Below are 15,292 nucleotides of genomic sequence, written 5' to 3'. Positions count from 1 at the left end.
AAATCCACCTGCAGGCATTTAAACCCCCCCCCCCAAAAAAAGATTTCTACTTAAACAGCCCCAATTAAATAAGGCAGTGCAATGCTAAGAGAGCTAAAACCAAGGGAGTATTTGTTTATTTTCTTTCAAAAAGAGATGCATTCCCTGCTTTCATCCAGTGTTCAAGATGGCTTCTAACAAAGAAGCAGCAGCATATCTGAAGTGTTCCTGCATGCATTATGCAGCGTACAGTTTGGCTCCCTGGAAATCACAGCTAATTTTGTCTCAAGTTTCTACCCTTCGTGTTGTGAATGAATTGACCAATTTACACAAACAAAACACAGAGCATACAACACTCTAGAATCTGAAATGTGTAATAGTCACCCATAGACATCCACAGGGGAATAAGGGGAGCATTTGCCACCCCAATTAATAGTAATATCCAAATCCCCAACTACACACACACACACACACACACACACACACAGTTTCTAGCTTCAGATAACAAAGTCTGCATTCACACGACAGCTTTTTTCCATTTTTGCAACTTTCCTCCTATTTCTACAGTATATATGAGCTTTCGCATGATGTAAAAGCCACTTCCAGAAGTATTGTGGAACAGAGCACAAGTTTAACGGTCATTTCCATCAAGTCCCGTCCCCCCCCCCAGAAGCAAATAAACATGCACTATATTCCACTATAGTTCCAGAAACAGCTTTTACATCATTTGGAAGCTCACATATAATGCAAAACTTAGGGTTAGGGAAAAGTGATGAAAACAGAACAAATTGCTATGTGAATGCAGCCAAAATATACAGACCAGTTAGCATTATAAAATCATAAAATTGTAGAGTTGGAAGGGACCCCAAAAGTCCTCTAGTCCAACCCTCTGCAATGGAGGAGGAATAATAATAATAATAATAATAATAATAATAATAATAATAAATTTTATTTATACCCCGCCCTCCCCAGCCAAAACCGGGCTCAGGGCGGCTAACAACCAATAATAAAAACAAGTTGATTGAAATACAACTTAAAAACATTAACTAGATCATGGGCGGATGGCCATCCAACCTCTGCTTAAAAATCTCCAAGGAAGGAGAGTCTATCATGGTCTACACAGTGTCGTCTGCTTTAACAGCTGGTTAATGCTAACTATGTGTAGCTTTGAACAAATGAACTTGAACTGTATACAGTGTATACAGTGGTACCTTGGTTCTCAAACTTCTACATGCAGACATTAAATGGAACACAGGACAACTAAAAACTGCATCATGTTACTGAGTCACATAAAAACCAAATCATGTTATTTGATATAATTCTCTCGCGTGTTTCTTCAGTCTGAACTGAAGAAAGAAAGAAACGTGAAATTATTGCGTCTCGATTTTGGTGGGGTTTTTTTTCTAAACACACATCTGTTTCTTCAACATGCTGCAGATGATGGAGAAATCAGGTGAGTTGATTTGAGAGCTGCCCAAGTTTATAGTATATAGGAATTGTAGTACTAGATTGTTTTATACAGTATAGTTATTTGAAAGCATTTTAAAGGGGTAATGGGCAAGCTTAAACAACATTTTAAAACCTTGCCTTTAAAAGCATTACACTGGTCATCTTAAGAGAAAATATTTCATGCCATGTTTTTAAATTTTCTTGATATTGCAAATTCCTTTCATTGGAAAAATGGAGGGAAAGTCCATGGTGTGTGACAATGAACCGAAGTTTTCAGGGTCCTCATATATTTATTCCCTTCAGCACTCAGGGAATGTGGAATGTGCTGCTTCATGGCTTATATTGCCTCTCTGCAAAGGCCCCAAATTCTGCATAATCACCAATGCAGCAAGAATAATAATAATAATATATCGAGCAAATTCCGACAAAACCCACATCATCTACATAATTTATTCCAAGTCAAGTGAGATTTATTTATATATGCTTTCCGTGCAATTACTGTACTCAAACTGGTACAATGGAATATTGTATGAGAAATCAAGTTTGTTACAAAAGTGAATACTCAAAACTATCAAATCACGGAACAATCTGAATAATCAAATTCTCAACAATTCATTATACTAAACCCACCATCAACATTACAACAACAGAATTAAATAGTGATTCATTTTATCACCAGTAGAAAACAGCAGCAACAAAATATAGATTAAATTAAAAGGAGCAGAATCTGCAGCAAAATGTTATCGCGCAAGACGCTAACCTTGGTGTTTATTATTTTCTCCAGCTGTGTGTGTGTATGCATGCACCTGTAACTTAGGATAACACTTCATACCTCCAATGTAGTCCACAAAAACATGTTATGGTTCCCTGACTCTTTGCACCTTTAGCTAAAACCTGAACACCTTCAGTGTAGTCCAAGTGCAAAATTTGTTTTCCCCCTGACATATGAACAAGACATTAACAGGTCCCAGAGCCAGTCAATAGTGCAATACTGCAAATATGCTCAATGGAACCCCTCACTGCGTTTCATTTGGGAGCATACTGAAATCCCCCCAAAAACATAACACACTACTGAAGAGAACCTTGCAAATCCCAGAAAAGGATGTTCTGACCCTGCCTAGGAGATTCATCCTTATACACGCCAGCCAAGCAAAGAAGCACGCTTTTTCAGAAGGGGATTCCTTTGCTCCTCACAACATGTTACCAGGAGCCACTACTGCTACAACCAGAAATCTTTCTGGTATGGCGTCATCATAGATGGCTTTTAAAATAACTTTGAAAACATTTTTTATTCCTGGCCGTATTTAGCTAATTTGCTATGGGGGGAGTTAACCACAGACTTTTAATTCTGTATTTGTATTTTATATTATTATTGTGTTGTGGTGTTATAAAATGTTCTCTTAAAACTGACTTGCAAGGAGAATGAGCCGTGAGAGGTGGGGGGTAGGAACACATTACATTTTTTTCTCTCGTACTTTTAAAGTTTTTTATCAGAAGTTTTACTAAGCTGTTAAAAAAAAGTTTAATTTGAGGGCGGTTTTAATCCTGTTATGGTTTCATCACTTTTTAACTATTATCTTTTATATGTTTTTAGCTTTCTGTCTTTTATGTGCATTAACTTGCGCAAGCCACCTTGAATCCTGGCCTGGGAAAAGGATATAAATGAATGAATGAATGAATGAATAAATCTTTGAACCATTTCATTTCACCAACTATTGTTAAGATTAACCACAGTTTAGGGTTAATATGTAACACTAAAATGGAACTGGAAGCTTCTGATCCCACTGTAGCCACGTTCTAATGCAAGAGAGCAGAGTACATAAGCTTGAGACTTGTTGCTGCTCATAGAATCATAGAACTGTAGAGGTGGAAGAGACCCCCGAGGGTCATCTAGTCTAACCCCCTGCACTGCAGGAATCTCAACAAAAGCATCCATGACAGATGGCCATTCAACCTCTGCTTAAAAACCTCATCTTCATGACACTATATGCAAACCAAGACATTCTCTTTTCCCACCATGGTTGTCAATGAGGAAGTAAATTATGCTGTATGAACTTGTGACAGAGCAGTGTGATAATACACCTTGCCCACTCCCTCAGTTTTCTTCTATACATTCAGCTGATGAATGCAGGAAAGTGACTGATCTATTTGCACCAGCAAGCCAATAGCAAGTGACACATGCAATCATCTCGAGGTTCGGTTACTTAAACTGGAAAAAACCAAACTAGCGCATTTCATATAATGATGATGATGTCTGGGAGTCTACAGGCAAGATTGTTAAAATGTATATACAGAACTCCTATCTCCAAATCTGTATCAAGAAACTGCTAACGCTCAGAACACAGATTCAGGTTTTGCCCTTCAAGATGTTAATTTTTTATTTGGTCATGCTTTAATAACTGCAATGCATCAGAGATATGACTCAGAAAAAAACCACATCATCAAGACAGAGTGTGTGTGTTTTGAGCAAAAGTTTTGCTTTGTCATCCAATACACATTTCCGTTTGGTATTCCCAGCCAACCTACAAGGCTGTCAGACACAATGCCCTCAATTTAGTAACTTCACTATTATTTTTAACTCTGCCAAAGCAATTAAGTAAAGCTGCAATCCTATGTCTGCTACTAGAGAGGTTCATTGAGCAAAATGGGACTTGCAGCCTAATGTACATTATTCAGAAGTACAGTGGTACCTCGAGTTACAAACGCCTCAGGTTACAAACGCCTCAGGTTACAAATTCCACTAACCTAGAAGAGTTACCTCGAGTTGAGAACTTCGCCCCAGGATGAGAACAGAAATCATGTGCTGGCAGCGCAGCGGCAGCAAGAGGCCCTATTAGCGAAAGCACGCCTCTAGTTAAGAATAGTTTCAGGTTAAGAACGGACCTCCGGAACGAATTAAGTTCGTAACTAGAGGTATGTTTTACCAATGAAGACATAAAAAAAATTGTGACAACTGAGATGAGTCATCCATAACTCAAGACTTATCAAGAGCGCCAAGTTGCCCGGCAACTCTTATTTAAGTCATAACAGTTGCTGGGCAACAAAACTGCATTTGCTTATCCTCGCCTTTACACCACACCTTCTCCTTGGAGCAGGGACCTGGCTTTTTTAGATAGCTAAAACTGGCTTCCAGCTCCTTAGTTGCAATTCTGTATTTGACTCAAAGGTGCAAAGTAAGTAACTGGGATTTGAATGGTAGCACAGCCAAAAATATTTGGCTTCCCCAAATGTTGGCTTGGCTTACTAGGTAGCCACTATTTGTGGTTGCCTGCGACAGGTGCAGAGGGAGCTCAGGAGTGAGATTGGGTCTTTGCTCAATTACAATGGAATTTGGAAAAGGTAAATAACTGAAATGAACAGCTTAAGAAGCTCCAGCTTCTTCTTAGCTCCTCTTCAATTTTCTAGAACTCAGAAAGAAGAAGATTGTGCTGCCATTCCCCTTGCTAGCCAGGGGGCATTCACCCTTGCTGGATTTCTGTAGGACTGACCCTGGGCAACCTCAATATCATAGAATTGTAGAGTTGGGAGGGCCCCTGAGGATCATCTAGCCCAACCCGCTGCAATGTAGGAATATGCAGTTGTTCCGTATGGGGACTGAACCTGCAAACTTGGCGCTATCAGCACTATGCTCTAATCAGCTGAGCTATCCAGGCAGCTATAGCCATGTGTCACTAGCAGACTGCCCCCTACCACATGCCCTAGTGGAGCTACACAAATAATAAATGCAACATATATAATAAAAGTATTACTTGTGATAGAAAAACAGGCCATGTCCTGCCAAACTTCTCAAGTCTCCTCCTACTGTAGGGCCAGCTCTGGAGGACTGCAAGTGGCTTCCAGGCTAGATAAGGGTCTAACCCCCCACCCTCAAAAAGCACCCCCATTCTCACTTCAAACAAAGCCCCAAAGGAAATCAGACACACAGAGAAAGAAGACTGCCCATGACATTTCTCTTTAAAATCAATGTGCCTCCCAAAATCCTAGATTTTGTGCCAACTACACACACATGCACGTTTTCTTCTATGTACGCCGTAATACTATCCAAATAACCATGATGATTTTATGCAGCTATCTTGACAGTGATACGGCAAATAGCAACCCTTCTCTGACCGCACGGCATTAAACGTTACAAACACAGAATACTCACAAAGGAGAGCAGAAGCCTTAACGTTTTGGTTCCTGTCCACATATTCAAAGCACAGTAAACTGTTTATCACTTTAAACTCCAGCAAGAGCATTCAAAGAGATGATTGGCTGTCGCCAAACAAGCCTGTAATTTAATTGTGTTTGCCCTAAATTCCTTCATTAACTATACTCTAAATAAGGAGACGGCTGGCTGAGGGAAAGGGCCTTAGGCTAAGCCAAATGGAAACAAACATGACAGTCAGAATATATGCATTTTCTTTATCCTATAGATATGCAGAAATGCTTTCCTTGGCTTTTATATCTTTTTTATAAAAGTTATTTTTAAAATTTTTAATTGTATTTTGACAAAGTAATAATCATAAATAAATAAGAATAAAAATGTGCACCCCAGCACTGAGACAATTCCATTGTAACTATCCAACCTCCCAAAATTTCAACACCTCTTGCGGTGGTTTGACCCCTTTCCGTTTTAACAGTACAAATTCTACAAACACCCTCCATATCTCCTCAAAATCATTTATATCTAACATACAGAAAAAGACAAGTCACCTCTTCAGGAGTTGCAGTGACCCAGTCACAGAGTACTGGTCACAAAGCGAAGGTTTGTCCTCAGTGTGAGGGACTCAGGTAGGCCTGAACTACAAATTAAAGGCCAGAAGACACTTGCAAGGAACCCCAAGGAACCATGGTGCCTAAATGTTCCCCCTCAGAACAGATCTCCCTCAGCACCGCCATAGGAAAACAACTCCCACAGTTATTTAGAAGAAAGTTGCATCAGTTAAAAGCATATGAAATGTTTATCCGAAAAAAATTCGCCTCAGAATGAAGGAGCCTCCCCAAATCTAACACACGGCTCTGTCAGCACTAACAAAGATGACAGTTCAGTATGAAAACTGTCAGTGAGGTAGCCATATTAGTCTGTGGCAGCAAAGTCCACAATATTTAGGGAAGTTTTTAATGCCTGGTGTTTTATTGTATTTTTAATGTTTTGTTGGAAGCCACCCAGAGTGGTTTCCAACAAAACCAGATGGGTGGGGTATAAATAAATAAATAAATAATAATAATAATAATAATAATTATTCCCAATCCTCATTCTGACCCAGACAGATGAAAACGGCAAAGATATACAGGCTCTATAATCCCAAATGCACAATTTAAAATCCTTTGGAGAAAGAAACCCAGCAGGGTCCTCAAGGATTGCTGGAACTGGAAATTAACTTGAGAGAGATGTTACCACTTAGCTGCCCCATAGCATCTCAACTGCCGTCTACATTCTACTCAAGTCATCGCTAAAAGCACCTCAGGAATATTTATTGTGAGGCCACCACATTCACAAGGAGGTGTCATTTGTGTGAAATAGTGTCTCCACTAGAGGGTGAATATGCCTCTGAGGTATTTGCACGACAGATACCACAGAAGGGAAACGGCTCCAGTTTACCTCAGACACTCGCCAACTTGTTTGAGAGAGGGTTAATGGCCATGTTTGCCATTTTTTGCTAGGTCTGATGCAGGGATGCCAGATCTAACATGGTAAGTTACATAAGACATTTCTATAATAAAGAATGTTAGCCAAACAAGTCTAGGTCAAATATTACAGATAATAAAGCAAAGTTCCTCAAAATGTCAGAAGTGGTCCGGAAACTTTGCTCCAAACACCCTCAACAGGGCTTCAAGATTCCTCCCTATATTCACTGCCCCCAAGATGAATCAAGAGAGTCTTAGGCAAGTCTCAACCTACCCTGCCTCACATGGTTGTTGTATTGTTCCACAACTCTTCCAATACTGGCTGTTTCTCATTGAAACTCAAATGTTGGCACACGATCTGGGACTTTCTTTGGAGCTCAGTTCACTACCCCTTGCGAATGGAGTGCACCCTAAGGAACTGGATGCAAGTTGCTTTGAGGATCAAATCAGATATAATAGTGGCAGACACACTTGTTTATAAGTCTGCTCTATTATATAGGCTGATTTTTCAAGCAGGTGACAGTCTGTGCCTTCAAGCACTTCCCAGTGTTAGAAACTCAGATATATAAGCTAGGCACCAAATGGTTCATTAAACCAGGGGTGCAGTTGTCAAAACAGAATGTCCAGTTGCCATTTGGGGGCCAGACGGCTCAAAAGTCATCTTTTTCCACCACCATGTGGTAGACCTGTAAAAGGGTAACGGAGCATTGGGAAATAATTCATAATGAATTGAAAAGAAATGTTTAAAAAGTACTTTCCCCCCCAAAAAAACCAGAGTCCTTTTTGCTGGGGATAATTCAGATGGAAATTTCCAGGAGTCAAAAAAGACTATTTATGTATGCCACTATGTCTGTGTTTTGTTAGCCCTAAAATGGAAAACGAGCGAGGTCCCAACTAAAGAAAAATGGCAACTTAAATTGATGGAATATGTGCAGCTTGTGGACCTAACATATAGAATAAGAGAAAAAGAAGAGCATACGTTAAAAGAAGATTGGAAAATGTTTATTGAATATATGGGGGGAATTGTGTACATTTGAAAACATTGGCAGCATTAAGAAAATTCAACAGTGTAAACAAGTTTTGAGGGATGTATTAATGGAATACTGAATGGTTTAGTTTATGTAAAATATGCAGGGATTTATGATACGCAAATTGAACCATGGAAAGAGAAGGGAAGTCACACACATTTTATGGTTGTTTAATGAATACCTATTTTAACTTGTAAAATAGAAAACTTAATAAAAATTATACACAAAAAAATCATATTTTTCAATACAACTTTTGGGTTCCCGAAATTTGTTCTAATTGTGCAGATAAAATATCACTGATAGAATTCTACAGGATGTGTTGCTAGTGTGTGAAAACAAGCAACATCCAAGGATCCCCAAGCATGCACCTCCAGATGGTGGAGACATCAGGCACCCATCCCTGCATGCAAGCATCTTCACTTGGTTGCAAGTGGCCGACAGCCAGGTGCAAAATGCACTTGGCGAATTTCAAACGCTGTTCTTGCCCCTCAATCAATCTCCAATACTGGAAATGGGTACGGCCAGGTTGGGGGGGGGAGCTTGAAGTGAAGGAGAGAATCCTACACCCCCAATCTGCATCAGGCCACTGTCTCTACAGTAGCCCACTGAACTATGCCTTTGTCTGAGACAATCTGCAGATAAGCGTCTTGGCACAGGTGTATTTGCAGAAGGTTCCTGCATTGGGGAAATGTGGACAACTTTCAAACTCACAATTAAAACCAAACTTCTCTTAGCTCCTCTCACTTCCCAAGCAAGAACTGTCAAAGCATACAGGAAGGCTCTGTTGCCTTTCTACTCATGGATGAAGTCAAGTCCTGTCGTATTCCACCAGACCACTCCAGTTCAGTCATCCACCAACAGAAATAATTTCAACACTGCAATTGGCCCTGAAGATTTTAGTGGCTCATCCACATTGGATGTAACAGCACTGCTGACAGAGGGAAAAATTTCAGTTTTCCACTTACCAATACATTCACTGCCTTCCAGGCACAGTAATGGTTAAAGGCATTAATTAAACAAATATGCAGCTTCTCCAAAAATGTAATATCAGGAAGCAATATCTGCTTCAACATTTGTACTTGCTCAACAAGTAAAGGCACCTTGTTGCAGAAAAGAAGCAAGGCTCGTGAACATAATAGTGAGGAGGAAAAAAGCAGATTAAGAACAATAACAACCCCTAAATCAGAGTATAGATAAAACTACCATCAGATCTCAGTCAATCTTCTGCCTGCCATCACTGTAGGGATCCTTTGGATCTGGACACAGTGACATATTGCATGGTTTTAGTGGAAGGGGGCCACACATTTTGGCTTTGCTGTTTGCCATCTCCACAAAACCCTTTGGCCAAGTTCTGTGGTAGGTGCAAAGCACTCAGGGAAGGGAACAAAATTTGCCCCTGTGCTGAGTTTCTGTGGAAGGCAAAAGAAGTGCCTCGTTGCTGCTGGCACCTTCTGCAAAGCCCAATGGATGAGAGACCAGTAGCCTTTCCTCCCCTCAAGCTCCCTATTTATTTTTTTTCCCTGCCTCAACACTGCACTGGGCCTCTTCAGGAAGCACTGGCAGCACTTAACTGTTATAAATCTATTGGCCTACATGGTCATCAATATATATTTAAAAACTTGATACAATCATGTTGAAAACTGCATGCCTACGTTTCACACATGCACACCAAATAGCAGTAGAGTCAAAAACCCTTTAGGCGACGTGTGTTAAATCTACCCCTCCTAGCCTTCTCCAGCCTGGTGCTCTCTAGATGTTTTGAACCACAACTCTCATCAGTCACTTCCAGGAGTGCTAATATGTGACATCCTTTTCCATTGCACAGAAGTTTGACGCCCTCTATTAATAACAACAACAGATTTTAAACGGAGCTTTTTGCATCTGTTGTGTTTTCCTCTATTGCTCTTGGGTGCATTTTTCTCCTCTGGTTTGCATTATTTGCAATTGGCGCTATTGCTTTAACTTCGTATGTGTCACACTGCCTGGAGAGGGGCGATCTGCCAGTAATGCTACTTACTTCTACCGCTGCCACCAATACTTTACAGCCTGAAATGTGCTACCATGCATTTCCTCCTGGCTCCCTGAATCAATGCAAGCAGGCAAAGCACTCCCTTGGTCCCTGTATCCCAGGCTTCCTCCACCACCACCATGCTGCCCCCCGCGAGTGATGCAAAGCCCTACTCACCAGCCACCTCGCCAGGCTGCGCGCCCGCCACGCCGTTATTCAGGTACAGGATGGAAAGCAGGTGAGGCTGCGTCTTCTCCAAGGCCACGCGCAGGTCCTGGAAGTGATCGCGGTCCTTGGCCAGGAGCAGCTTGATGAGCACGTCGGCCTTGCAGGCGCTGGCCGAGGCTCCCTCTTTCCCTCCATCATCGCTTCCTCCTCCCGTTACCATCCCGGCTTCCTGCAGCTCTCGCAAGTCGTTGGGGCTCAAGGTCCCCGCAGCATCCAGCAGCTCGATCACCTTGTCCACCTCCGTCATGGCCTGGGCCAGACTCTGGTGACACTGGGCCAGCAGCTCCTTGTGCTTCGGCTCCATGGCAGCCGGGAGGCAGGTGCTGCAGCCCCGCCGAAAGTAACTCGCCAAACTCCTCGCCTCCCGGGAGGAAGAGCCGCGCGCCCGGTGCGCGCGCCGGAGGCACAGTGGCAAAGAGAAGATGCTTGGCTATGGTGCGTTGCGCCTTTGCCTTTCCTTTCCCTGTCTTCCTTCCTTCCTTCCTTCCTCCCTCCCTCCCCGCACAACAGGCCCCGCCCACCCCCTGCAATCAAAGGGAGCTGGACAACTTTTCTATTTCTTCCCCTGCTCTCCTCCCTCCCTCCAGACAAAGATCCAACGACCCCTCTTCCTTTTCCCACCGCAAAAGCAAGCGCAAAAGAGCGGCTACATTCCGCCTCCAACCCCCCCTTCAAAGTCGCCACTCCGGGGGAGAAGATTTCCAGAGAAAAGGGGGAAAAGAGTGAGAAAAAAAAGACTTATTTTTGCACACACTCAGGGCAAAGTTATGCAGAAGGGAAAACAACTGTTGCTCTTTTGCTGCCTCCTCGATCAAGCCCACCCACCCCTCGCTTCCCTCTGAATCCCCAAACTCCAAATCAAACAGGTAGCTCTTAAAAAATACCTTTCCTGCACCGGGTCATCACGCGCTGAAGACGGCGGAGGCTGGCGTGGTTCCTGCGTTCCCTAACAGTTCGGCACCTCCTGCCACCCACCAACTCCCCCCTACGAGAGAAAAGGGGGGGGACCCTCTCCTTTTATTTTTATTTCCCCTCCCCCTCTTCTGTTTTCTTCCCTGCCAAAGCTTGGAGAGTTCAGCTGCAAGCTCCGAATTGGCTCCGCTTTGGGCAAAGGGCTCCCCGCTTCATCTCGGCCCTAAAAAAAATGAAAGCTCGAACCAACTTCTCTCCCACCCAGAGTTGTTGGGGTGTTTTCTTGCAGGGGAGAGGCCCCGTTTATACAAAAGAGGGGGGGATGGCGGTGGAAAAGCGGGGGGGGGGCGAGGCTTCAGTTCCACCCAGGGCCTCCGCTCAGGAGCCCCGGCAGCCGCACGCAGCCATATTTGCTGCACCGGGCTTCTGCCGCTCCTGCAGTTTTTCCTGGGTGCAGGAAATGCATTTCCCTGCGTTGCCTGCGGCCGCCTTCCTCTCGACTCCGGGAGAGAAGAAAGCGGGCAGCCGCCCCGCCCCCAGCAATGGAGAAGCGGGAGAAAAGGAAGGAAGGGAGAAAAAGTGAGGAGGGAAAAGGGGTGCAAAAGCGAGAGGCAACAAGCACCTAGCAGCAGGAGGAGGAGGAGGAGGAGGAGGAAGGGATGAGGGCGATGGCCACTCGTGCTGCTGCTGCTGCTGCCGCCGCCGCCGTTGTTTGCTCCATGCTTTGGATCCTTTCTGTTGCTGCTGCTGCGCCTTTGCTCGGCTAAGTTTCGCCTTCCCAGCTCCCCGCCGCAGCTTCCTCCGCCATAGCTCGCCCTGGCCGTCAATCAAAAGAGCCTTTGCTTTGGCAAATGTGTAAGGCGAGGCAAACGGGAGGAGGAGCTCCCTCTTTCTCCAAGCCGCTCCCTGGCTCTGTTCAAGAGTTGCAAGGGAAAGGGCGGGGGTGGGGTGGTAGAAGCCCGTCCCACTCTTAATTACCGTCCTCCAACTGCACCTTTTAAATAGGTACAGGCAGCGCTGCCAAGAAAGAAAAAAAAAAAGCTCTTTGGGATGGAAGTTATCATTTAACAAAGGCTGCTTTGGTGCTCCTTTGCTGTCTCCCCATGTGGACAGTCTTGCACCCAAACCCTTTCTCAACTTACCCATATCAACTACCTTGTAGTGAAGCTTTGTTCTTTGTGCTTCACCTGTCAGCAGCCAAGCAAGCTGCAGCAGCGTGATGACACACTTGCATGTTTATTCTATAGTAAGATAGCAGGCATCACCTTTTTTCAGCTCTGGCTGGTTTGCCAGCTGCAGCTCCTTTGGGAATAGATAGAGAGGACTTTGCCACTGTACACCATGCTCCGGTAACTTCCAGGCTGGGTTATTGCAATGCACTCTATGTGCGCTCTTGAAGAGGACTCTTAAGCTTCAATTGGACCAACATGCAGAAGCCAGGTTTCTGGTTGAGGTTCCATTTAGATCTCAGATAACCGGTGTTTTAAAACAGCTGCACTGGTTGCCAGTTTGTTTCAGGGCCCAATTCAAGGTGCTCATGCTAGTATTTAAAGCTGTAAATGACTTAGGCCCCAAATATCTGAAAAACAGCCTCGTTCCCTATGGACCCTCTCAGGTGCTAAGATTGATAGAAGCATCCTCTTGTTGGTTCTTCTGTCCTCAGAGGATCAGGGGATGGGTTTGGTCCAGGAAAACGCATTCTCTGTGGCATTCCTAAATTGTGGAACTCCTTCCCTTCTGAGGTGGCACCTTCATAATACATCTTCTGGCAAATGCTGAAGATGTACCTTTTTAGCCTGGCTTTTGACACTTGAGCTATATATTTTTAGGACTCACCTTATTTTTGTGATTGTAAGTTGCTTTAAAGTGTTTTTAATAGTGTTCTAATGTTGTGACCTGTCCTGGGACCTTAGAGTGAAGGGTGGGCTAATATCATCATCTGCTCAATTTGGAGTCAAACCATGCCTTTATCCACATGTTTGCCCTCCAGCCTATCATCTGTGCCCCCTCTTGTTAAAATTAAGAGGGCTTCAGGCATACAACACCTGCATGGAGACTGAGATGGGAGGATGGCAATGGATAGGAAAAACTAGCATTCCTGATTCAAGAGATTTAAAAAGCAAGGGGAGAGTCTCTGGGTTGCAAACTGAGAAACCAACATTTCCCATGAACAGCTCCTAGAGCAACTAACCTCAACTGGTCACAACATGAGGTAAGCAGGTATAGTCACAGAGAAGGAAATCCTGGGGAAACCCAGCCGGATGGGCGGGGTATAAATAAATTATTATTATTATTATTATTATTATTATCATCATCATCCAAGCACTTCTGTGTCACTGTGGGAAGCCCAGGGCAACCAGGGTAGATACCTTATAAAGGTAAAGGGACCCCTGACCATTAGGTCCGGTCGTGGCTGACTCTGGGGTTGCGGCGTTTATCTCGCTTTATTGGCCGAGGGAGCCGGTGTACAGCTTCCGAGTCATGTGGCCAGCATGACTAAACCGCTTCTGGCGAACCAGAGCAGCGCACGGAAACGCCGTTTACCTTCCCGCAGGAGCGGTACCTATTTATCTACATGCACTTTGACGTGCTTTCGAACTGCTAGGTTGACAGGAGCAGGGACCAAGCAACGGGAGCTCACCCCATCGCGGGGATTCGAACCGCCGACCTTCTAATCAGCAAGTCCTAGGCTCTGTGGTTTAACCCACAGCGCCACCCGCGTCCCTACCACAGGGCTCTAAATCTCTTAGTTCTAGGCATGGAAAGGCTGAGCATGGGACCAGAGGTCTCAAGTAGTCATACACATGCCTGACCACCGAATTACATCTGCATTCCCACAAGTGACATTTGAATGACTTCTTCTGCCACATATTACACAGTCTCATCCTGTTCCAACTTGCATGAGCTGACAGATTGACTGAAGTATGACTGGAAGCAGTTCCCTTTTTAAGCTCATCTTGTGGAAAATAACTTTGTCGAAATGAAGGAGTCTCAAGGTTGTGCTTTTAAAAATCACAACAGATGCACAGATAGCAGCAGAGAATGACACTGTATGGTACATGTGCACACCGGCCTCCCTCAAGTCACTCTGCCCGCAGTATTTCCTGTCCCCTTTTTGTTCTTCTCATCACCTACACTGGGGTGGACAGAAGGTAGACCAGGATTTATTGGTAGATTTCTAGGTGATTTGCCATAGATCGGCAAGGATATGTGATCCTAACTGCTTAACAATAGCAATTGAAAAACCACTGTTCCCACCTAAGTCCCCATCTGCCCTATGTATTTAAAGCAATATTATACCACTTTAAATAGGCACGGCTCCTATGTAGTTTGTTAAGAATGGAATAAGGGTCACCTAACAACTCTCAACACTCTTAACAACTAGTTCTCAGGATTCTTTGAGGGGGGAGCGCTATTTATATGGTACTGCTTTAAATGCATAGTGCAGATGGGGCCTAAATTAGGCTGGTGAAATGAAGAAAGCTAATTGGGAGTACTTTTGCATGGAAAGGACTCTGAGCTCAGTTAAGATCTGGTACTGACAACAAGTTCCTGGACTCCGTATGTGCTCAGAGATAGCCTGTTCTTTCATTGTAGTTGCCTTGGTCTGGATGGTAGATCCTGAGCAGGGATAGTCAACACAGTGCCATCCAGATATTGTTGACTACAACTCCCATCATCCATGACAATTGGTCTTGCTAGCTGGGACTGATGGCAACTCTAGTCCAAACCTTCAGGCATTGCAGGGGGTTGGATGAGATGATCATCAGGGCCCCTTCCAACTCTACAGTTCTATGACAACATGTTGGCTATCCCTGATCTTGGATCCAGTTTTGGCTTTTACGAGAACTCCAAGAAGCCAGAGACCTGCCAACCTCTGCCTTAGATTGCCTGCCAGCTTCTGTCCCACTTCCCATTTTCCACTCCAACCTAATGGCTGTTCTAACCAGGAGGAGGCTGCAAAAAACTGTATCGCTGTGATGGATTTTCCAGCCTTCATCTGTAGCATTGAAAATATAGGACATTATAGGCAATTGGCAGCTCAAGCTGGTCTCCCAGCAGTGTCCCAAGGACCTCT

At 44.0% G+C, this 15,292-nt stretch overlaps 1 protein-coding gene across 9 annotated transcripts in view; it reads right to left on the bottom strand.

Moving 5' to 3' along the window:
• Window positions 1–12,113, bottom strand: part of DLG5 (discs large MAGUK scaffold protein 5) — a 139,642-nt gene extending 127,529 nt beyond the window's left edge. For 3 of the 9 annotated variants that reach the window (XM_081007621.1, XM_081007619.1, XM_081007620.1), the window contains exon 1: window positions 10,252–12,110. In XM_081007621.1, coding sequence (XP_080863747.1) covers window positions 10,252–10,606 — 355 coding nt within the window. In that variant the 5' untranslated portion in view covers window positions 10,607–12,110. Of the gene's footprint in view, window positions 1–10,251 lie in introns of all 9 variants that reach the window. The other 6 variants (XM_081007617.1, XM_081007618.1, XM_081007622.1 and 3 more) reach the window with 4 other exon arrangements.
• Between the last annotated feature and the right edge of the window lie 3,179 nt (window positions 12,114–15,292).

Source organism: Podarcis pityusensis (genome assembly GCF_964106645.2).
Source record: "Podarcis pityusensis genome assembly, chromosome: 5".
NCBI classification, from domain to species: domain Eukaryota; kingdom Metazoa; phylum Chordata; class Lepidosauria; order Squamata; family Lacertidae; genus Podarcis; species Podarcis pityusensis.
Note: the sequence above shows the minus strand (reverse complement) of the source record. Positions and strands in the feature narration are given on the sequence as shown.